At 32.3% G+C, this 25,879-nt stretch overlaps 1 protein-coding gene across 1 annotated transcript; it reads right to left on the reverse strand.

The window, feature by feature from the left end:
- Positions 1 to 1,774: 1,774 nt before the first annotated feature.
- On the reverse strand, positions 1,775 to 25,016 carry LOC128245812 (rootletin-like). The gene is made up of 11 exons (XM_052964037.1): positions 24,944 to 25,016; positions 19,041 to 19,185; positions 14,490 to 15,543; positions 14,097 to 14,159; positions 12,921 to 12,983; positions 12,168 to 12,230; positions 11,471 to 11,527; positions 11,187 to 11,249; positions 8,396 to 8,447; positions 7,953 to 8,047; positions 1,775 to 1,846 (listed from the first exon to the last, which is right to left on the reverse strand). The coding sequence occupies exons 3-11, from the start codon at positions 15,024 to 15,026 to the stop codon at positions 1,775 to 1,777; spliced, it is 1,065 nt and encodes a 354-aa protein (XP_052819997.1). The 5' UTR covers positions 15,027 to 15,543; positions 19,041 to 19,185; positions 24,944 to 25,016.
- Between the last annotated feature and the right edge of the window lie 863 nt (positions 25,017 to 25,879).

The raw sequence follows: 25,879 nt of genomic DNA on the forward strand, positions 1-25,879 counted from the left end.
TATTATTCTGATATGAGCATAATGTTATCGCGGAATCCAAATTGGTACCTTTACATAAGAACGGAATGTAATTCAATTAAATAAACTTTGGTATAAACATCGTAATTGATGTTTATGCTGTTAATATAGCGAAGGAATTTGTTGTAAATTTAATCTACTTTCTACTGCAACAAAGGATAATACACTGATGAGCTTGATTTATTCCTTTTTACTGTTTTTACATATATTTAGTTCTTTTTTAATCATTTTACCGAATAAAATTTGGTATGCCTGCCTCGTTAAGTTTTAGGAATGTACACTAACATGAATTGTGAAGTATTATGACTTTTCTAAGTATTTGCAAGTTAAATATGACAATATCAATATTCACATTCAGTAAAATGTGTTTTATAGAAATAATGTGGAAAAGCAAACAGCTTTCTGAATGCATTTAAATAATTAGTGCTATGGCGGAAAAAAGTCATTAACTGGTTAAATTTAACATGGGCGCAAAAAATTAACGCACGGAACAAAGCTGTATTTTTTATACGCGTATATCCAAATATTCAGTTTAATAGGAAACATGTCATTCATTTAGTTTGTGCATCGTAGCACATGCAAACCCTGTATGGCATTTCGAGTGGCATTTCAATTGGTTTATTATATTCTATGTGTTAAAAGACATTAATGTTATCAACTGTCTTTATGCGGATTTTAACATGGTATGAGACATTTTTATGCATGTCGATTTTCCCGTGGCAAAAATAGTCGTTTTGCATGTCAAATCGCCAATGTATATTTCATCCAAGAGCTTAAAATTCATATCAATAAATATTGGCATGCATGATGACATCAACGAATATGGCGTACAGTGCAAACTCGTATACTTGTGATATAGACCATTCTTAGTGTGTTGTGTCTTCCAGTGTCTTCTTAGTGTAATCGTCGACATTTTTTTCTAAATATCTTGATGTATGACAATAATAAGATTTGGTTAATCGTAACACATAGCTTTAAATATAATACATTCATTATTATTATTTATTATTCATCTATTTTCGGAGGGCTCAGGCTCCATTCTGCTACATCTGACACACAACTTTAAAGCTTTGGTAAACCATTTTAAAAATACAACACGATGTATTATTTATGTGTGTCAGCACAAATAGATGAGGACTATACTAGCTTATAATTTAAAACGTTTCTCTTATGTTTAGCCATTAAAATACATAATTTTGCGTTCAGTGTACTGTATAATATATATGTTCATGTTTAAATGCACTAAATGAATTGAATGGGAAAAGGCATTTAATAACTATATTTATTTATAATTGATTGCTAAAATTGAGGTCGTACCGGGTAATAGGCAGGAGTCCGTGTTTACAGAAATGACCGGACAAAGCATGCTTTTAATCCTCTTAAAGAGGGTAAGTCGTATTGAAAATATGATTGTTGTATTCATTTCAAATGACGAATACATCTATTATCATGATGATTCAAACTATTCAGTGGAGAAATGGAACATGTAGAAGTTAGGAGTTAATTCAGTTCATACATAATTTGTAACCAGTTAGAAAATGTTTCTTTTGCTTTTAAAGGCATCAATAAAAGTGTGTTAAAGGAAGTTATTTTCACCACTTTAATATTACGTGCTTTTAGTTTTACTTTGAAAGTGATTGTTTCGTTGAAATACTATTAAAGAATACATAGGTGACATTTTTTATTTTGTTTTGCGAGAATCACGTAGGAGAACGATTCAAAATATTGAGGTCGGTGCTACTCGGAATCCGCGTTTCTACCACGTGGCTGGAACCACATGAGCTGTATCACAGATGTTCTTCGTTGACGTCACTTTCTGTCCAAGTGCCTGTCAGCATCAGCCATAGTTTTAGCCATACAGTTAACATATAAAGATCAGTATTATAAATGAAATTTAATCTTTTCTCTTTATTGAACGAGAAAGATTTGAAGCAATGCTGAATAATTGTGGATTGTTTTGGTTTAGAATATTTCAAATTCAGAATGCATTAAAATACGTTTTTTTTAAAGAATACTTATTTAAATATTTTATAAGTTGAGAAACTGATAGATAATAAAGAATGTTTTATGTAAGTTTCAATGATTTGATCTGTATCTGCTAATGAATACAGATATTGTTTTTATACTTTTTTATGATTGAAAGTACATTTGGCTTGGCTGCCATTATAATCTCTAAATAGATGAATTGCCTGTCTTGGCTGACAAGCCATTATAATATGTGTTCCTTAGAAGAAGTTGGGATTTGTAGATTGTGTTTAGTTTTGTAGCAATTTGAATGCATTTGATAATTTCTTAGGATATTGTAAAGTTGTGTTATTTAAAGATTGTTGTACACAATTATGATACGCTTAATGTCACTGCTCTACATAATTCTTGCATTATTAAGGAAGATAATCTGAAGATCATATGAGCTGCATCGCTGATTCACGGCGGAAACGCCAGAAATGAATTAGTTATACTTAGAAGATATGAAGTAAATTCGCAATGATTAAGAAGGGGCGAAGTGAGTTTCAATCTCATTGGTTTACCTATTGTTATTGCTGCAGGGAGTGTGTATTGAATGACCACCAGTTACGGTACTAGTAAATATTGTTATAAAGTTATAAAATTCGGTATTGATGATTTATGGCAGAATCGCCAGAGGTGAATTATAATGTACACTGAAAACGGTTGAATCACCAGTGCTTGTTTATTTATTATATTGTTATGAAGCGAAATTAAAATAGCGGCATCGCTGATTCATGGCGGAATTGCCAGAGATGAATCGTTAAAGTATATGGTGACATCACCAGTACTAATTTAAATGTTGTTTTATTGCTTGATACAAATTTAATAATTCTTAGTCTTAAGCAATGATTGTTAACCGAATTGGTTGAAGTGAATACGTTATAAATGATGTTTTTTGTAGAAACATGTTTGTGTATACGTCTATTTTTGCACACGCACAAAAAAGAAACTTCACCAGAAGGATCGGCGGGCAAAATGGACCTACTACAGAAGTGGAAGGCCACAAGTAGTGTTTAACAATATGTAAGTAGTTATTTCAGTTAGAAAGTTGGGTTTATCTTACGGTGTAGGGAGAAGGGATATTTTGCCTGCTAAAGTTTTTACTTTTGCAATATATTTATTTTTATTTATACGAAGTGCTAAAAAAGTAAGTGTTTTGTGACTTTGCTGGTTTCATCTGTCCTGGGTTTTGTACAGATTTTTTGAATGTTATGCAGTTGATACAAAGTTATGAAACAAAAACAATTCTTACATATATAAAGACATTTCGATGATTATCAAGGCTAGAATTTCCAAGTTGTGTCAAGTTTAAATAACGATTCATTTATCTTAAATCAAGGATGAGTGTATCCAAATTTATATTGTCTATACATGATTATGTATTAGTGTTTGTCCTACATTGTCAGTCTATCAGGGGCGCTAGATCTTTAAAATGTTTCGTTTCTTATTTTGATGAATCGTACTTATTTTTGAAGACGACTCTTCAAGATTAAGTCAATTGCTATAAATGCGCATGCGTATATAGCCACGCCTAGTGTTTGCATATGCAAAGGCGCATTTTCAGTGTCAACACTGATTTAAATGACGTCACAATATATCGAATTGATTGACAAGTCGTTTTGACAGACGCACGGCTTAATTTTAAAGCTGATGCAATTTGGGAGGGGCTAACGCTAAGTCGGTTAAAATTTATGAAGTCATTTCTTCTTGAATAAAAATCCACGGTCGCTTCGCAGCGATCCGCTTCCTTGGGTTACTTATTTTCGAAGAAATCACTTAATAAACTCCAGCCTATACATAGATACATTACGAGATTTTCTTCAAAAGAGTCCTCTTATAGACGTAAGAAGCTGTTTCGCTACGATATTGTCCGAGGAGAAGCCGTTGATAAAACTGGTGTTCTTCCAAGCGGAACAGTTCAAACGTCTGTAAGAGGACACTTTTGAAGTAAACAACGAGTAACTGTATCTGACTTATACGACGATAAGTGTATTGCATATATTGCATGGATTCATGGATTTTGTTTAAGTGAATCTAATGAAAATAGATATGTGTAAAGGTTTCTTTAATATTTGTCAGTAGTTCAAAATGTCATCACCAATCAACAATGGGTAGATTTAAAAAAAGATTATCATATTACAAATAATTGATTATTTATATCGGAATTCCCGTTTTTTTAAATTTCGTCGGTTTTACAAGTGCTTCTCTGAGACTTCCAAAATAATAATATTGAAATAGTATTGTTGTTGTTGTTTTCTATAGGAGGTTATATAATGGTATTCAGTGAAGTATAATTTTCTAAGTTGGAAAAAAAGAATTAGAAGAAAACTAATTGTCCATGTTTATAATAGAATAACCGACAGGTGGCGTTTTGTAAGCACGAGTGATTCATATGCACGAGTACTTCGTGCGCATATGAATGTAAAGGCATCCAGCTTTGGGGAACTGATACGTTCACATCAATTCAATTGATTTTTTAATTTTATAAAAAAATGTCTATGGTGAAAGTTGTCTGTTATTATGCAAATTATTATGTTCATGATATATTTGCTTTCACTTGTCTGCAACAAACATAGCGCTGTAATATACACTTGTACAACTTGATATAGTTCGTATACATGAGCATGTAAATGATATGTTTTCTATACATCAATTATAAGGAGCTTATGGGTGGTAAGGCCCGACATCTAGTGGTACAAGACAAATCCTGTAAATATGGATGCCAAACGGGCAGACGTTTCTGAGTTTTCCCTAGAAGGAGGGTTTTATCTCCGTTTTCCCTCGGCCAGTCGACCACGTCTGTTTTAATTTTTGTCAAGCATGTTGTTATCAAGAAATACTTTGCTTATGTTGCAAATCCATACTGTATGAATTTATCGGTTACCCAAGTGCTTCTCTGAGTCTTCCAAAATAGTATCATTAAAATAGTATGAATTTTGTTTTCAATAGGAGGTTACAGAAATCAATGGTGTTCAGGGAGTTGATTAATCGATTACACGTTAGTCATTAAACCAATTTAAATTGAAATCTATCTTACTGGAGATTTATTTTACTTCTACATTTTATACATTTATTGCTTATGTTATAAGGCTACTAGTACATTATACCGCATCCCACACATGCACTGGTGGCTATCAACAGATATGATTCAATAGATTCTAGTGTTGCGTTTAATGTTATGTTTTTTTAAATAATCGACATATGTTTTCAAATAAAATGACACATTTAGAGGTGGCATTTTAACAACAAATATTTCTATTTTTCACGTTTACAACTACACAGGGCAGTTTGGTGATGTATACAGACGGTTACGCGATTTAAGTGTATTAGTTAATTATTGTGTTAATTCCAATGTAGTTCGTTTAACAAAGTCAGACAGTTTGAGAACATACGTGCTAAACCATCGAATTTATGTTCAAACAAATGTTTTCGTCTAATGTTTTGTACATAAACAAATATTCAAGAATTCAGCTACAAGAAAACGTTTAAAAATGGAATTGCCATTTTCCTTATAAACGGTAAGTTTATTCCCAAAACAAATCTTTATGCAAACGCATCCGATTTTTTTTTTAAATCAAATTATTATTTAGCACATTGGATGGTTAAAAGGACATATTCAGTTTTGTTCAAACGGAAGTAATATCAACGGTTTAAAAGCATATATTAAAGTTGATTGTTCAACTCAATACAATTATTCATATACAATTTGTAATTGTTACTGCATTCGGTATAGTACAATTCAAGCTGCTTAAACAAAATTGCACATCATTCTCTTAATTTAACCTTGTTATTGTTTTATATATGTTGTCCCTTTACATATAGTCAACTATTTTTTGAAAGGGAAGACATCTAATTTGTAATACATCAAGACATGTTTTTGTGTTCATAAATTTTTTAATAAATCGTCCATATAATACAACCATAAACGCATATATACGCGATGTGTTTTAATAACTTTAACTGTAAATATTAAAAACTACAGTAGTATCATTTTACTAAGACTGTTCGTTTAGTTATTCATTTAACTTTTTCACAGGTTTAAGATTTCATGGTGGAATCTGTACATACTGTGATAACTGTTATTAATTTGAACTATTAACATCATTGAATTTCTATATTTCATATAAGCTTTTCGTTTACGTCGTTAACGAAACATTCATCTTTATAGGGCAGGCCAAAGGCTATAATGTTATATATGATGGCCGGCATTTCGGTCGCCAAAGCTATGTCGTTATTGGTAATTGCCATTTACAATAAAGCATTTCAAATAAGTAAGCGGGGTTACTGGCTAAGAATCTTTGAATTTTTTCAATATAATGTAATGCATAAATAATTGGACTTGAGATATACCGCTTTTTTACTTATATACCCATGTCGTAATCCTTTTTTTGCCGAGTATAAAATATATTGAATATATATACGTATCACATGTTATACCTTGTTGTTTACCATTTCTTATTACCACCATTTCTGTTTTGTTTTGAATCTTTTATAAGTAAGCATTGCTCATTTTTCTGAAGGTAAAAATAATGAATAATTGTCAGTATTTCAGAAAATCATACCCTTATATCTCATTTTCTTATATGATCAACATTTATTAAATATAATGATTCATTTGTTATCTTAAAATATATATATTGTTTGTTTTTGTGACAAAAGTTTGAAACGTTTGGTACTTGATATGCATAAACAGGAAATGACGTCATGAACATACACAAAGATTTGACGTCACACTCTAAATGAAAGCAAATTTCGAGTGTTGAATTAAGATATTGACTGAATCTCACTTATTATGCATTATACATATAAGGGCAGTAAAATGATCGGATGAATCTAATGTAAAATATGCATTTCTAAACATTACTGGTCCAATCCTTGTATGCATAAATTAAAACAAGTCTTCGAAAGTACTCATATTACTTATCTCATAAAGTGAAGTTCATACTTACATAAAGATCTACCTAACAAAGACAATATAACTCATTTTGTTGTTATATTATGTTGCGTAACATATACATTTATGTATTGCAGAATCCATCCATTGGTGTGCATGTTTTGAATGTTCGATACTGCTGTCTTTGAAATGTGTGATGTTTAATCCGTTAAAAAGTTCACTTGAATAGGATTTCTAATTTGCATCATGTTGGCACTGTATTATAAGACGTTCAAGTTTTCTTTTATCATGCCCTTTCTTATCTGTACAAGTTATTGCATAGCATATCAAATTGTTAAAGCACATACCTTAAAAGGTACTCTTCAAATGCTCGAATTACGATGTCATTTTAAATGTTTATTTTTCCCAAGCTAGGGCTAGATAAAAATGTATCAAATTCGACTTTATGATTATTAGTTTTCCACATAAATATTTAAATATGTTAGTAAGCTCGTCAAATTTCCTCAACTAGTTGAATGAATTGCTACGTCTCGTGACAAAACTTTCAAATCAAAACCATTATCTAAGCACATATTTCTGTGTATGGCTCTATTGCTTTTACATATTGAAGTGTTCAAACCAATTATATTACATTAAAAATTACGTTTACAAATTGTAAATTGAATTATAAAAGTTAACACATGACCCTGATTTGCACAATATTGTATCTTTGACATGTATAACTAAGGTTAGAATGTGCCTTTTATGATTTAACGCTAGTCGTATTAGTTGAAATGTTCCCACTTCCCGGCATCTGCCTTGGTGCTAGCATTTGGCCGATCTTGTTTTTCGATCAAATTAACGCTTTCCTTAGTTTGGGATAACAATTAAATATATATATCATTTCATTTTCTTGCGTAGAGATTAATTCTGATAATGGCAGTATAACAATATAACGTAGATAAATGCTCACACGTATAGGATAGTATATGTTAACAGTATTATGTTGTGATTGCACGTGGTTATAAATAAAAACAATACACAAAATGATTACCGTTTGAATGCCATCTGGGAATGTAAAAATCAAATCGATGATATCAACAGCACTCCGACGGATCTTGACATCAACTGTTCCAGTTGGTTGAGTCCCTAAGAAACAAAATGACATAACACATGTTAGCTCAATAACGGATTTGATCAAATTCTGCTAGAACGGAAAAGTTTTGATAGTAGCAACATAAAACTTTCAACAATTCGTCTCAGGCGTTAAGATGCATCGCCAATTTTAATGGTTTAAACATTGATTATTTTATTGACCCACAGACCAACACATTATCTAACTACTCGCAAAACTTTACACCAATGCATGCAATGAATAATACGTAAAAACGTTTTAAATATCATTTTGAAATAATCACTCTCTACATTTTGAAATGTATTGTCAAATCATTTAGTATTGTTACTCATACAATACGACTTTTATAAAAGATAACTTACACTTGATATTGTCTTTCAGGTGTGAAAGCTGTGAAGTGACAACTGCTCGTTCCTTCAAGCAGACAAAAATGGATGACTTAAACTGTTCATTCATGGTATCAGCAACGCATTTTAATCAATAGATATACATTAGAAAAGGTATACTAAATTACGCCTATGTTTCTGCTTTGGATTCGATACGAAAACCTCCCTAAAATAACATACACCAGTGCGCCTACCACTTGCACAAAACCAACGCGACTAATCAAACATGTTCACCCTCAACGTTACTACAAAAAAAGACCAGTGGGCTTGATATCAAGCCTATTTAACCTCTCTCGTGGGTTCAAACAACTAACCCTTCTAGAAGTACTTACACCGGTGAGCTAACATGAACTTTTTGAACAACTCGTTGGTTCAAACACATTTCCGTTATACAATTACCTACGCTGGTGCGCTAACATAAACGCCTTTTTTACCTCCCGGGAGTTCAAACACCTTACCTTTATACAATTACATACACCAGTGCGATAACAATCCCACCTATTTTACCTCCCGGATGTTCAAACATCTTACCTTTATACAATTACTTACACCAGTGCGATAACAATTCCACCAATTTAACCTCCCGGGAGTTCAAACACCGAACCAACCTTCGACTATTTTAACTACTTATTTCACGTTTATGTTCTCGCTCGGAGTTTCGACACCAATCATATAATCCTATAATTCACAAACCAGTGCGCTTTTTATCATGCAAATTGTCCCGCTGGAAGATTCGAACCCCAACTTCAATCAATTACTTAAAAATCACTACGTTTTATATTACACCTTTGTCCCCGCACTTGGCTGAAATCTAAGAGTTATCTTTAATTATAGTGCAAAAGTAACAGAAGATAATGATTGAGATAGTAAGTATAATAGAAAGTCCTTCCATTGATTTAAAATTGAAAATATACACTGTGCAATTTTATTTCATAAGGACTAGTGGAGCACCGTAATAAACCAAAGAAAAAAAACTGTCATTCATAATGTTAAAACGTTATAGATAAATTATATTAATATTTTAATTAAATCTTACTAATAAAGTAACAACAAATAAGAATTATAAATAATAAAAATTGGGGTATATTAGTAACGCCCGAATCCATAAATACACTTAACGGACAAATTTCTGTTATTTCTGGGTAAGTAGTTCTTTATTACACTATATAAATACTGAAATATATAATTAAGCTAAGAAAAACATTATCTGTTGTTGAAAGATATTTCTACAGGGGTTTTGTTCAATTCATGAATACTTGTCTATTTAATGTTGTTCGTAAAAAAGTTGCTTTACTAAATATCACAGTACTACTTCCAATGTCCATTGAATTACTTTACAGTACAATGATGTTCTATATCATTATATAAATATAAACTATATAATATAATATATATTGTCCAATAATATGAACCTCATATATGTAGGTTTATATTATTAGACAACTTATTGATTAATATATTTGTGTGGACTAATACCAGCATCTAAAGAAAACAAAAACAACAACGGACACAACACTGTTACTTCCAGATGATATCAAAACAGCCAAATTTTACGCCTGTCCTCTCCTTAAACATTTACTAAACCATTGTCATTGCGTATCGCTTACAAGCACGCCTTTATTCTCAGTTTTAATGGGGGCTCGAGCCCCAACCTCCACACAATTGCACAAAAGATTCTATAGCGCTTCCAAGTACACCTAAGTTCCCTATCGGGTTTATAGCACCAAATATCCAAACAATACACCAGAACAAGTGTGTCAATTACGCCGCGTATGTTCAACCGCTCTGGGTGTTTCCCCCTCAAACAAGTTTCACAACAATCAATACCCTCACTGTCTCGCTCATCTATTCATCAGGATAAATTTGTTTGCAATATTCATTTGATCTACAGCAATGATTATATCATCACATAAAACAACTTAATACTCTAACACAAGAACGATACTGAGTGCACTCATGGTTCATTGTCGCAATAGCTCAAAAGCTACGTTTGAATAATCAAAGATCAGATCGGTTACAAGCAGCAATATGATCCGCATGGTATGGAGAAAAGACCGTTACTCAGTCAGTAATGCTTTACTTCTTATTGTAATTGATGTCTTTATTCATACACAAATGTAAGTTTTGTTCACATTCTTTTTAATGGGTTTGCCATTTGTTGGAATGCTTAACAGTTCAATCAGCTGCATTTATTTAGTGATGTGACGTATATTTTCGTAACATTTGCACTTATTGCATTAGTAGTTTTGTAATGATATTTTTGAGTCCAATTCCATAACTAACACATGTGGGATTATGTTAAATTTGATAATCAGCATGAATATAAAACAGCCACAGTGGGAGAGCGATTCGGGTCTAAAGAGAGTTCAAATCCTTAAATGAACTAGACACGAGTTGTTACGCTTCATATATTTATCGACACTCAACTCGTGTCTTTAACATGTTAACAAAAACAACCTTTATGGCTTTCGTTAAAGAGGACATCTTTGCTAAAACGCTAATTGACAGGTTATTTTTATTGAAACGACCACGTGAACTGCAATGTGTTCGGAAAAAGACATACTGCGCAACTGTTAAACGGGGATACCATTCCGCGCAATTTGTTGAAAGGGGAAACTCAGCTGAGACAGCTTTAGAGTCACATCATTGTCTCTTTTTTATCTAAAGTATGTAAAATATGTATACTCGCCCGCATATTAGCTCAAATTGACAATTCTATGGTTATTATTGAGAATAATATAAATATAAATGATAATAGATAACTGACCTTTTCAGATTTATCTATGTCCGGTTTTGTTTTTAGTAAATCGTGTTCGAAACCCTTTCTTGTCTGAAAGCAGCAGAACGGTAGGATAGTTTTATTTCGATTATCAGACCAAAAAGACACAATACAACGCGTGAATTGAATTTTATATATAAGAACTATATACAATGCACTTTTAAACATTTGTTTCATAGTCAGGGTTTACAAATGCTATAGGTTCACTATTCTCGCTTTTCCTTTAAATCATTGCGAAGATATTCAAAACAAATGATTTTAAGAGGTTTTACCTTTTCTGAAAGATCTTGTTTAACTCGTTTCAGCTCATCACGCAGTTCCTTCTGTGTCTGGAATAGTGAATGAATTTGTAAGATAACATATCAGTATGTATAACGGTTACTATTTTTATTGCATACAATTCAACCATAATATAGGGGGCCAGTTCCACGACAAAAATAAGACGAGAACATATCTGACCGTCTGAAGACATTACTTATAATAAGAGTCCAATCATTTTTCTAAAAGGGCTTCATTCCTCGCTTCGTAAGTATTCATATGTACCGCCGAATATTGCTTGACTCATATCAACACAGGCTATGGATCAACATACTCTAAGCCAGAGACACACCATGTGTATAACACCACATACATACCGTATATGCAAACAGAAGTTTTTTTAAGATGATTTCGCTGTTGGAACTGGTTTATAATTATAAGGCATCACTTTGGTTTCGACTTTATCAACAAATTGTTTAGATATTCGATTAAATGGCCACAATCGATGATACCACACACCTAAACGTAGTATAATTGTTCAACAATATATGAAGTGAGCAACCATTGATACTCAGTTTACATGCTGTCTACTGAAACCTATTAGGGTATCGCCTTCCGACGGCCAAGCAAGCACAATATTACACGGCGCTTAAAAAGACTAGTCATATCTCTATTCATCTACTTGTAAAATAACTTATATAGAAAACCTACCTTTTCATAATTCTCTATGTCCTGTTTCGCTTTCAGTAAATCTTGTTCGAACTGCTTTCTTGTCTGATGTGGCCAAACGGAAGGATATTACAACGTTAGCAGTTTAAATTGCACTATCAGAACAGAAAGGAAATGCAATGCGTCTATCGAATATTATATACAATAACTAAATATAGTATGCATCCTAAAAGCTTTTTTATCGTAAGGGTTTACTAATGTAAGAGGTGCACTATTCTGGCTTTCCCTAAAATTATTTGCGAACATATTCAACAAATGATTAAACAATAAAAAGGAAATCAAAGTAAGGTATACATTAAATAGAAAATTATGATTTGACGCGCATTACTAGTGACCGGTTACACGTCTCTTTCGAAGAGTTAACACGTATTCGACTCGACCTGCAGTTTCGACGGATACGTGCTTACACACAGAACTCGATGTGAAACCGGTCCTTAGAAAATCGTCAAATTATAATTTCCATTATGTCTGTTGTCAGTTTAAATAGTTGCTGTACCTTAATATTGGAGTTTCATTCGTGTTTTTCTATGAAATATGACGTTTTATCAGTAAAATAAACAACAGTGAAAATTTCACTGCAAAATAAGAAGTGAACATTTGAACATTTTAATTGTACCTTTTCTACTTGACATTTGTATGGACTGGATTAAATTTTGTTTGCCCGTTTTACTCAGATTTCTAAAGTGTCAGACATTTATTCAACAACTTGTCAAATAACTTTTAAAGAAAACTTACGTTTTCAGATTTTTGTATGTCCTGTTTCGCTTTCAGTAACTCTTGCTCGAATTGCTTTCTTGTCTGAAAGCGGCAAAACGGCATAATATTATTAGTGAGCAGTTTAAATTGGACTATCAGAACAGAAAAATCAATGCAAAGCGTCTATCGAATTTAATTGTTTTGGTTTTAACAATTTGTTATTTTGCTGATATATAACAATCCTATTGTTTTGCCCAATAAAGTGAATTCTGTAATGTTTGACTTTTTTCGCTTGAGAAGCCTCCCATGACTTCAATACACAAAAGTACGATACATCTTCATACGCACAATACATTACATATTTGGACATTTGAGGTAAATTTATATTATTACATATTGAAACCGAAAAAATAAAAAGGAATTCATAGTAAGGTATACATATTAAATCGAACATTATGATATGACGCATTACACGTGATTGGCTACATGTCTAGTACGGGGAGTTAACACGTATTAATATCGACCTGCGTGTCAACTTCAATGCCATCAACTTGATGACACCGCAAATCTTTTTAGCTTATACAATGAATTACATGCAAAAATACAAGCACTCAACGATCAGATACAGATCTCATATTACATTACCGTAAAGTGAATCCTTACTGTACGAACTGTAAATATAGTTTGATGCAGTGTTGTTTGTACGTTTTGTATCTGCCGTTTATTGCATGGCTTGCCAAAGCATTGTGCCTTTACACAGGGCCTCTGTTAAACATTTAGCTATTTCCAGTGTAGCTTCCATTCAATAGTAGGACAATGTATATTGGACAAAGGGCGAAACAATAAATAAGACCTTTTCTACAATTCAATTTAATGTATTTATATAGTCATCTTTCAAAAATGTACTATCAATAGTTTTTGATTCAGTTGAAACCATAAAGTCCATTTCAAAAGGTTAATGTAGTAATGCGATGGAATTAAGTTTTTGTTGATCGTCTTCAATTGCTTACGAGAAGAAACAAAACAGTGTTATTCTTACCCCAAACTTTGTTTGACGATAATATTGGTGTGATATTTAACCACAACGTGTTATTCTGTGGCTGTTTAAGTGATTTTGCGAAGACAAAACGGTCCCGGTGATACTTAATCATAGTTGCTACGTTCTATTGTATCGTATTTTAAGACAATGCTTTACACGATCAGATGTGTACAAACCTTTTCTGAGTTATCTAATTCGTGTTTAGCCTGATTCAAGAGTACAGTGAGCTCTCGCCGGGTCTGAAATCAAACATGAAAACCTTTAAAATTAAAAGTTCTTTAAATAAATTACACGTTTGAAAAATGATTTTACTATCGGTCAAATTTAGTCAAATCAGAATATTCTTATACGTAGTACGATGCAATAGGATATACTTTCACAGGCCAAAATAAATGATTATTTAGATTTCATGCATGAGTTCATAGAACACTACGTGTTTCAAAAAGAAGAAAATTTCGTGATGTAACGCTCAAATAGTTCGTTGATGTTACCATGCAACAGAGATAAAATGCGACATGTGGCTAGAAAAGATTGTAACATTTAATATCAACCGACATCATACGAGATACCTTGTTTATTTTCGGGAGAGATGCGAAAACATCGTTGGCATTTCCATCGTCGCTCCCAGTAACTTCGTCTTGTTGTTCACAAACTTCCTCCAAATCCTCAAACAGGCATTTAAGAATAACATTGTTTTCTTTGAAGTCGAAACCTTTAAAAGTATGTTTGTGTTTTATTTCTTTCAGGTGGGATCTGGCATCCGAAGCTTCTTTCTCAAAATGTCTGCTCATTAGGTACAAATGCCCAGCCAAATTATTGTTAACAAAATTATCAATTTTACTTTCCTCATCGTCACACCACTTGGTTTTCTCATCACACAATTTAGTAATATGGGAATGAATGGTCAAGTTTTCGTTATGTTTGTATGTTATCCCGTCTCTAAGGCCACTTGTTAGTTCATCTACTCGTCGTTTAATCTTATTACCCAACTCCATACATTCTTGCACACATGTATCTGCAGTTTTCTTGTAGTTATCCTTGCTTTGTTCTGCCTCATTTTTCAAAAGCCGAATTTCATGTTTTACCTCCATTAACACTGACTTCATTGTGTTGACTTTCTCGCAGTCAAGGGTAATTTCCTTCCTGCAACAAGTCAACAACTTCTTTTACACAAGGAATATGTTCCGAATGAAGACATCGGCCACATATCATGGACTCATGAATATTACAAAGAAATATAGCTCTCTCTGTCGGATGCTGCTTACATCTATCTTCTGTGATGTCTTTCATAAAGAATTTTGGTTTATCTCCACCATCCTCGTGCATTTTTACAGCCTCATACAAAACGACAGTGTGAGTTTGAAACAACTTTCCTTTTTTGTGAATATCTACACAAATTTCTCCAACATCACCGCAGGTTTTGCAATGTCCAACTGCGTTTTCATTAAAGCACATTTCACACTGAAACTGCTTTGATGCCATGTTATATGATTATGCAGCTTTAAGATATCGTGACCAATACTAAAACGTCCTTGTATGCGCAAGAGCGATATGAGTAATGTTTTATTTGTCAATTGATTATTGTATTGTTGTCACCGTATATTCATTTGAGTACATCTGTCACTGAAAATATGAATATTTACATGTTAAACAAGAAAAAACATACTTCTTAAAACAGCGAGTGTATTATAACGCTGACGATAAGAAGAATGGTTAATGACGTATGTTTAAAAATGTAAATTAAAAACCTAAACCCGTATTTATCTCTGTATAAATCACAAATCATAAAGGTTTAATGTACATGTATGAGTTTAAATAATTAAATATTGGGTTATTTAACGACATATTATTTCATATTTGAATGCGTCATGTATTATAACAACACAATGTTGAATAATGAATGAAAACAATACGCATCTATATGTAATGAAGAAAGAGAAATAGGTACACTTTGAATATAGAAATACACAGTGATTTGAACTCTAACTTGTCCTTAAAAAATGCATAAAACAGTAAAAGCTTTCTATGTACAGCAAGATGATTGTGTCCCATGAGGTCAATGGACAGACAAAATGATACGTAAGATTTCACAAAGTACAAAAAGCTACCTTTACTTATATGTTTTAACTCAATAAGAGTTTTCGATCAAATGGCTTTCAAAGACAGACATTTGCCATGGGGATACTAAAATTGTTCCGTTTCGACGTCTGAATCAAATAATTATATGCATTAGGCATCATGTTTAAGCCTACTTAATTTGGTATGTTTGTTGGTGTTAGGAGAGTAAAATTCTTTGTTGAAGAACCTCGAGGCTTTGTCATTATACGTTTATTCAGGTGGCGCTTTTATGAATAAAACGAAAGGGGAACTAACGGTTATATTGTTCATGTAGACATATATATTTTCTTCTCATCATTGTAATTATCATAGCACTAGCTGCATTATTTATATATATAAGATATTGATTAATGACATCATGAGTACAGGGGTTCTCGCATTTTTTTGAATTCATTTTTACAGATAAATTGGGTTCATTCAGAAACGGCGTGAATGTTTACTATCTAATGAATATGTGTGGCACATTTACCTATACCACGATAAGAAATACAGTTATATAAGAATGCATTTTAAGAAGCAATTATTGAATATCGATCATAAAAAATATCCTACATAACAGAATGGAAATCATTAACAGCTAGATGTATAATTATTATACAAACAAACATTTGAGAAACATTGTACATATTATTTAACTATAACCTAACTTAGTGTTTAAAGCTGCACTCTCACATATTGAAAGTTTTGACAACTTTTTATTTTTTGTCCAGGAGCGAGCAAATGTTTGCGTAAATTCATGGAAACCAGTTATATAAGATTGCTGAAAAAAATAAGATCGAAGATTTTTATATTTAACTTCAAAAATTAATGTTTTATGCATTTTTGTTAAACCATTAGTAACGGTTTAAGCAATAAAACATTAATTTTCGCTCGGTAATATGAAAATCGGCGAACTGATCTTAGTCAGCAATCATTGGTTTACATATATTAACGCAAAATTTTGCTCTTTCAAAGACAAAACATAAAATGTTGTAAAAGTGGTATATCTGTGAGAGTGCAGCTTTAAGCTGAACTTATTATACTGTGCTGACAATCATCGGTATTGCGCAATGCATTGGCAAACAGGTCATATATATATATAACTATTACATCATGTGTAAACAAAATTAATCTCTAGCTGTCAATTTATCATGCCCTTTAAATCAAGTAGATGCTAATACGAAACGACCTAGTAATTATCAATTTCAGTGTACTTAGGTTTATAGTAAGAAATCATTATCGACATTGAAATCTTTTGCGTCGGTCTTATTTAATAAAGCAATAATTTTACTAAAATTCAGACATATGCACGAGTCATTTCAGTCGTCACAGCTTAGTGAAATGTATTATATTATGTAAATTAATGATTTTAATTAAAGGGTTGACTTCAAAATCATAATTTCACTTTATGTACTCACTAAAGAATGGGAAACAAACCAGCATTTTATTCAGCAAAAAAAATCTTTCTTGTTTAAATTAGATCTCAATCTCAGCTTTGGTACGCTTAAAACCTATTATCACCATTCAAAACACAGTAATCCAAATATTGAACACTGTCCAAATGTGTATCTGTTTTAAACCTATTGATGATAATTAAATCTGTAAGCCAAAAGAAAACACATCAAAATGACAAATATGCTAAGTCAATGCAAAATCTTACGCGTTGATTTTGTTTACAATAACAATAATTTTACTTAATTCCCAACGTGAGCTCAAATACATTTTGTCAGCAAAGCTTAGTAAGATATGTTTTCAAGTATGAATCTAAAACATTCAGAATTTGATTAACCTGCATTGTGTATAGAAACAATTTACTTCCTGGTTTCAGTCAGTTTTCTTTTATTGTTCTGTTACGTTTTAAACACTTCCTTTCATCATTTAAAAACACAATTATCTAAATACTAAACACACTCCCAAATGATCAACTCAGACCTCTATTTACACTAATAACAACGGTTTAACAGCTTATCATTATATCCACCTGTTGATAGTTACGAATGTAGCAGTCAAGAGTTTTGGTAAGAGTTGATAATCAGTGTCTACCTGATATTATAGCAACGCTTTAAGAAACTATTTTAACCCCTATCGATAGTAAATTGCTTTATAAAAGGGAAGATCTAATAGTGTGTAATCGTATTGTACATTCTTTACGGGGAGAAGCCAGTAGGCAACTAAATGACGAAGACCCTTTCTAAAGAAGATCCTGTATAAAGAAGAATATGTATAATGCAGACTCTCTTTAACGAAAGCGAAGTATAATGAAGACTCTGTATAACGAATACAATGTATAATAAAGACCCTGTTTACCGAATAGCCTTCTAAAAAGAAACAATTTTCTAAGGCAAAAAACACTAATAATTAGGCTACAAATTGCGTTATTGACGTTATATGGGTAATAAACGCAATTAGACTGGTTAAAGTGTGTTGAGTCCGAGAGACCAATAGTTTATTTTTTTCCTGAATAATTACAACATTACTTAATTTCAGTCCAGAAAATCCTACAGAAATATTCTTTATTAACCGTTTTGTAAATAGAACGTACAGTAACATGAAAACAGTTTATCATATGAAGTCATAATATCACGATGAGAAAATCACTTCATATTTAATACATTCAAAACATTTGAATTGACTTTTTTAAGATGTTCATTAAAATTTTCGTATTATTCTGGCAAAATGCAAACATCGATACGACCAATAGTTTTGAACTTTTATACATTATTTATAACGCGGATATTCGCGATCTGAACATATCCGAAGAATATGCATACATCTGATTATATTCGCAATTGCAGAGAGGTTATACATAAAAGGAATGGAAGTTGAAGAGTAAATAATGAAAGTTGGTGTTACCTTCTGAAAATGGTCAGCAAAATATGGGTTAATTTGGGAATTAACCTAATTTACAGGCATCAATCGAAACCAAGAAAAGCGAAATTACGAACATAAGGAAGGGAGCTTAACCCAACCTGATGACAATGCCAATACAGAAAAATAAAATATACCAAATAAAACTGATATACTTAGATCGAATAGTCTCCGATCTGATGCATACATTACGTGAATACAACCGAAAAGTGCCACCTCCTTTAAGATACGATACAGTATGTTCCTTGCGTGCAGAGAGAGAGGCAGTTTGTCCCCCACAGACGATTCTTGTGTGCTGTCCTTTTGGACGAAATAATAAATTTAGAAGATATCCGTTTTGGTCATTGGTCATTACAGTATCACAATTATGGTAAAAATGTCAAATTAATATAATGATGTGCTTATCGCCTTAAAAATAGACAGCATGGCATCAAACACGGACATTTTCGACATCTTAAAAATTTATAAATTTGCAAGAACGACAATTTAAAATACTCATGAGTTTCATGCATTTCAATCAGCATGAACAACTGCTATGCTCTAACAGTACAATAAAATACAATATTGAACGAACAGCTCCCCGGAGAGGGGGGTGACTAGCTCTTTTATTGTACAATATAGTACAATACTGAACGAACAGCTCCCCGGAAATGGAGGTGACTAGCGCTCTTATTGTACAATATAGTACAATATTGAACAAACAGTTCCCCGGAAAGAGAGATGGCTAGTGCTCCTAAATATTTAACGAACAGCTCCCTGGAAAGGGAGGCGACCAGCGCTCTTATTGTACAATATAGTACAATATTGAACGAGCAGCTCGCCGGAAAGGGAGGTGACTAGCGCTCTTATTGTACAATATAGTACAATATTCAACCAACAGTTCCCCGGAAAGGGAGGTGACTAGTGCTCGTATTGTACAATATAGTACAAAATTGAACGAACAGATACCCGGAAAGTGAGGTGACTAGTGCTCTTATTGTACAATATAGTACAAAATTTAACGAACAACTCCCTGGAAAGGGAGGTGACTAGCGCTCATTCGTAAACAAAACTGTTGTCTGCTTCGAGTCTGACTTGCTGTTAATTGATTTTAAGGTGTTTTTTGTAATATTGTTATTGTTTTTAAGTAAGGTTTGCAAGTGATAGTTTCGACTGTATATCTTTGTTTTAGCAACATAACGTTGATGTTTGTTTGACTAATTTCTTACGAAAACACGGTTAACGAGATATCGAAAGTAAAATTAATTTACAGCAATTTTAAAAATCTAAAGTAGGTATATTTTCGGAAAGTCCACATACAAAAATTACCTTTATTGTTATGATTTTAACACATAAACATACTTGTTCATGGATTTAGTTTATTGTGCTTCCTTTTTAAATAGAACAATGAATACTGCAGGCAGAATTGTTACTTGTTTTTACGTCTTAAAACATTATGTTCCCTCAGTTTGGGCTCCTAATTATTTCTGCAGAACGTTAAACATATACATTGTACTGTACAAAGTAGTTCTTGAATAAATCATACGCGCTTTATCCACAGATATTGGCGTCAACAGCGTTGCACGCTCTAGGCTCTACGAGGTGTCGTCATCAAACTGTTAAACTTTATATATATAGAATTACTCTTCTAGGGTGTATTCCATGCCATCTCTTACCAATCTACGAGAAAATATGCGCTTTAGAACTTCTGCACGATATCTCCATCACGCGTTATAAAGCATTACACGTAATTAAAATGTAAAGCAAGAGAGTAAGTCACGGATAAAAACTCCTAGAACTGAGACTTAAGAAACGTTCACATGATATTGTCATCTTAGTGAAGCTTTCAAACGTAAGCGTGAACGTTGCATATAGCTGAGGCTTTAGAACGTTACGAAAGAGATGTTTGTAGAAATTTTCCAAATGTTTTATAAAACTGAGGCTTTATAAAGTGATTCAAACAGTTTCATATAATTGAGGTTTAAGAACATATCAAACAACTTTAAACTAAGGAGATTAAGTTCGTCGAATGCAATTAGAATTAGATCATCCAAAATTATATTGTAAGAACGTACATCATTTTTACTTTAAAAAAAAGAAGATATTTTATACACTTCTAACAATTGTGATCAATGTCTACAAAAAATAATCGCCTCATAAATAAAAGAAAGCTTCTACGCTCCAGCTTATTGGTAGCCGGTAATCATTCAAAGATAAAACTCTAATAATTTGAAAGGCATTTGATCTAGGTTAACGCTTGAGCACATGGCATTAAGTCGGGTGCAGATTTTACGATGGCGATTTGAGAGCAGGGTACAATATAAAATATATCGCACAACCATTTGATCACAGCAATATGTATAACAGCGTTAAGTATTAAATGGCGTCAAGATTTCCCGTTATGCATGATAATTGTTTTCCTTAAATTATATTACTTTATACATACTAACAGCCAACTTTCTATTGACAATGACATTTTCTGATTTAGTAAATTGATTTCTGTTGGAAACATTCGTGTCATATTTTATGTCAAAATCTCAAGAGATCAGCCGGTCGTAAAAATTACTTGTTTGACAGTATATCGTTCTGTCTGAGTGAATGTAATACACACTATATCTCAAGATATTGTCCTTTAGTGCAAACTCAAATCAAATTGATACTGATAAAAAAACCTAACGGGTTTACTAACAATTCAAAAGGCCGGCAGCGATACGAAAGTCGATTGAACGACCAAAATATTAAACGCTGGAAATATCAATTTCTATTTAGTTTTAAGGTTCAATATTTAACACGTATGCTTCATATATCCGTTGTAACATGAAAAGCTGTAATAAGGAGTTAAGCGTATTTAACGAAATAATATTTTATCAGATTTCCAATCAAAAGGCATTTATGTTTTCCCGGAAATGTCTTCCTACAAAATAATATGTTTATGATTCAAATTTATCGGAACTGCCTAATCAACAATGTCTTGGAGCTTAGTTCTGATTGCACTATTTAAAAAAAAAAATCATTTTTTTAACCAGGAAATAAATTCCATCCACTATTTTTCATTATTTTTTCGTACTAACATTGATGTAATGTTCTAACAATTGTTTTCGTCTTATGTTTTGTACGGAATGAAACGTTTTGAAGCAAAAATGTTCAAAAATTAGGTTTGTCATTTCCCTAATTAACGTTCAGCTTTGTTTATTTCTAGGAACATATTGAAACATTTTTACGATCAAATATTATTTGTCATAATTTACAGGTTCAAAAGAGCCGTTTTCATTTGGGTTAAAGGCACGTTAATACATTTGCTTTCAAATTGGTTCTTGAATGTGATATTTTCACTCTCATTCTATTAATAAAGCAAATAACTTCTTCTTTTTTTTAAACAAAATCTCCTCTTTAGATTTGTTACACTTAAAACAAATAAACATTTTAAACATATTGGATATCATTAAAACTCTAAGACAAGAGGAAGCACATCAACATAACAATAATAGTTAGTCCAAACTTACACTTATGCCTCGATCTAATTTAATGTGACATAGCTTTTACTAAATTCACAGCGTAAGCACTGTTGTTAACTTAAACCATCCAATTTTGTGAATATAACGTGAAGTATGAAACCAATACGCTTTCAAATTGTATTCATGAAATGAATAGCTTAAACTTCAAAATCGTAAACTTGAAAACAGAAAACCGAGGTCAACCAACCTGCATTGTATTCAAAAGCAAATTACTTCCTTGTTTAAGTTAAATCGCCTTTATTGTACTTTTCGCTTAAAACATTTATTTGTCATCATTTAAAAAACACATTTATCCAAATATTGAACACACTCACAATCGTCCTCTTTTTTAAAACACCTAATTAAACTAATTATTTGAGATAAACACAAACAGACATATCAATGCAAACAACCGACGTTACTTACAATGGGAGCAGTCAGCAATTTTGTTAAACGACGATATTCACTGTCTACAAGTCACTTAAGGAATATTTTAAGAAATAATATTTACCATTTGCGATAACAAACAGCTTTAATTAAAGGACTATCTCTGTTGTGGTAGTAAGGATAATTTATGTATTTATTTAAGGGACACACCCAGAAGTATTATAAAGATTGTATGTTTTCGAAATAGATCGTGAAATGCATAAACGAAAACTTGTATTATATGTTTAATTAAAGGATCCATGTGTTAATACTTTCCTAAGCACAATCTCTTTGTGGGAACACGTTTATAGAAAAAAGAACGGTACAAGAAATAGCAATGGCTCAAATGCAACGAATTGGAAACGAATATTGATGAATATGTGTCCGTCGGTTATAATTATGAAGTTTTTGAGGACATTCAATCCAAAAATCAGAAGATGAAACCCGGGACATCGAGCTCCATTTAAAATAGCCAGAATACTTAAATCGCGATTTCATTTTCAGTAACAAAACTAAAAAAACTGTCGGGACAAAGTGCTATTGGCTGCAAATGTAGATGTTACACACTTACTTAGAAATCAATAGTTCGTTTATTTTGTTTGCAACGTTTAACAATAATTTGCAATTGTTATAAATCAAATTAAAAATAAAAAACATCATAAACATCATATTATTTATACTTTTTCTCTGTTGATTTTCGCTTTCACGTTTTTTGTATGGACAAACAACGGGTTACAACACCAATGGTCATGAAGTAAATTATCACAATTTCTCGAAACATTACAAAATTAAAATGAATGTTCCTTGCTCACAGAGAGAGAGGCATAAAGTCCCCAACATATGATTTGCTCTTGTGTGTTTTTGATCTTGGTCGAAATAAGAAATGTTTCATATTTACTCTTCGTACAATGGTGATTACAGTATCGAAAGTACGGTCTAACAGTCATGTACATACAACAATTTGCTTACTCCCTAAACTATAGGCAGCATTTCATGAATTTCGGACACATTATACTTTTAACAAATTTATCAACTTGCAAGTACGACAAGGTAAAATAATAATGAGTTGGGTTTTTTTTATTTCACACAGCATGAACGACAGTTATGCACTTTATGGATCGGACGGCTACCCACAAAGGGAGGTGATCAGTGCTCATACGTTAGCAGAAGTGTTGTCTGTTTCGAGTCTATCTTCATGTAAATATTGATTTAAGAGCGTTTTCGTAATATTTTCATTGTTTTAAAGTTAGGTTTGCTAGTAATAGCTCGTATTATATGTTTGTTTTAGTAACACAATGTTGATGAGTTTTTGACGAATTTGTTTTTGCGAAAACACAGTTAATGAGATAACGAAAGTAGAATTCATTTACAAATAGCAAATAATAAAAATCGGAAACCGAAAGTAGACGTTTTTTCGGAAAGTCCGAATCAAAAAGGTCTCTTTTTATTGTTATTCTTTATTTAACATGTAACAGACTGCACAAACTGCTATGAGCACCTGTCGGGGTTCGAACCCACGACCTCGCGCTCTGCAGGCAGACACTACCGCGTCGCTATAAAAGCTAGCTCTATATGGAGACAGTATAAGTCGCTATATACACATCGTATACCCGGTTACAAACACATTAAACGTTTTTGTTCATGGGCTTATTTTATATAGATTCCTTTATTAATAATACAATGAAAACTGCAGGGCGAATTGATACTTCTCTTACTTCTTATAACAATTTGCTCCCTCAGTTCGCTCGCACATCTACACTCAGTACTAGTGAATTTGACGCAGGAAGCGGACTCGAAAGTGTTTAAAATAAATTGTTAGCTTTCTGAACAAACGAGCTTAAAATTGTATAAACGAACCAACCTGAATTATATTCAGAAGCAAATAACTTCCTTGTGGAAAACTCTACTTTCTGTTTTTAAGGCTTAAACCACTTATATTTCATCCTTTAGAACACACCTATCTGAATACTGACCACACCCAAACATATTATCCTTTTATAACCTATCGAAAAAATAATAACTCTTAAAAAAACAAAAAAAACAGCAATTTAAAAATTACTTACCGAAACCAATAATATCACTAAAACAACCTGCATTATATTCAGAAGTTAATTACTTCCTTGTTTAAGTCAGATCTTCTTGATAGAATGATAGCTTACTTGATATCGTTTAAACACACATGTATCCAAACATTGCACACACTCTAAAATATGATCTTTTCAAAACCTATTTACAACCATTATTACGGGTTAAAACATGCACGCATATCAATATAAACAACTGAGGTCAATTGCAAAGGGAGCAGTCAACAGTTTTAGTAAGAGAACATAATAAGTGTCTACATAACTTTCATGGAATGCTTTTAGATATTTTTAAAAAAAGCTTTGAATAGTAAACTGCATTTGTAATGTTAGTGTGTTCAATGTATGTTTTAAAGATATAGATCATAGAAAGCATGAACTAAAGATGTAGTATTTGTTTATATTGAAGGATTTCTGTTTTGATACTTCTAAGCACAATTTCGCTTTGTGAGAACACGTCTGAATAGAAACAGAATGCAACAAGAAATAGCACATGCCTCCGATAAAAGAAAGTAGAATTGAATATTATTTAAAATGTGTCTGGCGGATATAACTACAATGCTGTTCTTGGGGATTATAAATCGAAACATTGAAGGTTGAAATTCAGGCATTCGAGCTTCAAAATAGCAATAATAGCTGAATCACAAATTGATTCTTGGTAACATTACTCATTTGACTGTCGGAACATATTGCTATGGAAGGCCAATGTATATGTTACACACTAACCTTGAAGTCAATGGTCTCCTCATCTGATCCAGTTTGCAACGTTTGACTCTACTTTGCACTGGTTCTGAAAATAAAAGGTAATAAAATCTTGGTAAAAACACATATTATCTTTATATTTTTTTGTCGATTCTCGCTTACACGTTTTATACCTGCCACACAGCAGAAACTCCGGTTATACGCTACTAAAATATTGATCGAACAGCTCCCCGTAATTGCTCATACGTAAACAAAAGTGCTGTCTGCTTCTAGTCTATCCTTCTGTAAATATTGACTTGTTTTTCGTAATAT

The sequence above is a fragment of the Mya arenaria genome, chromosome 9 (genome assembly GCF_026914265.1).
Source record: "Mya arenaria isolate MELC-2E11 chromosome 9, ASM2691426v1".
NCBI classification, from domain to species: Eukaryota; Metazoa; Mollusca; class Bivalvia; order Myida; family Myidae; genus Mya; species Mya arenaria.

Excerpts from the sequence above, each read along its gene's own strand:
- LOC128245812 (XM_052964037.1), bottom strand. The coding sequence starts at position 15,026 with ATGAAGTCAGTGTTAATGGAGGTAAAACATGAAATTCGGCTTTTGAAA. Across the intron at positions 12,984-14,096 it reads AATTAGATAACTCAGAAAAG|ACAAGAAAGCAATTCGAGCA; the intron begins GTTTGTACACAT and ends TGCCGCTTTCAG. Across the intron at positions 11,528-12,167 it reads ACATAGAGAATTATGAAAAG|ACACAGAAGGAACTGCGTGA; the intron begins GTAGGTTTTCTA and ends TCACTATTCCAG.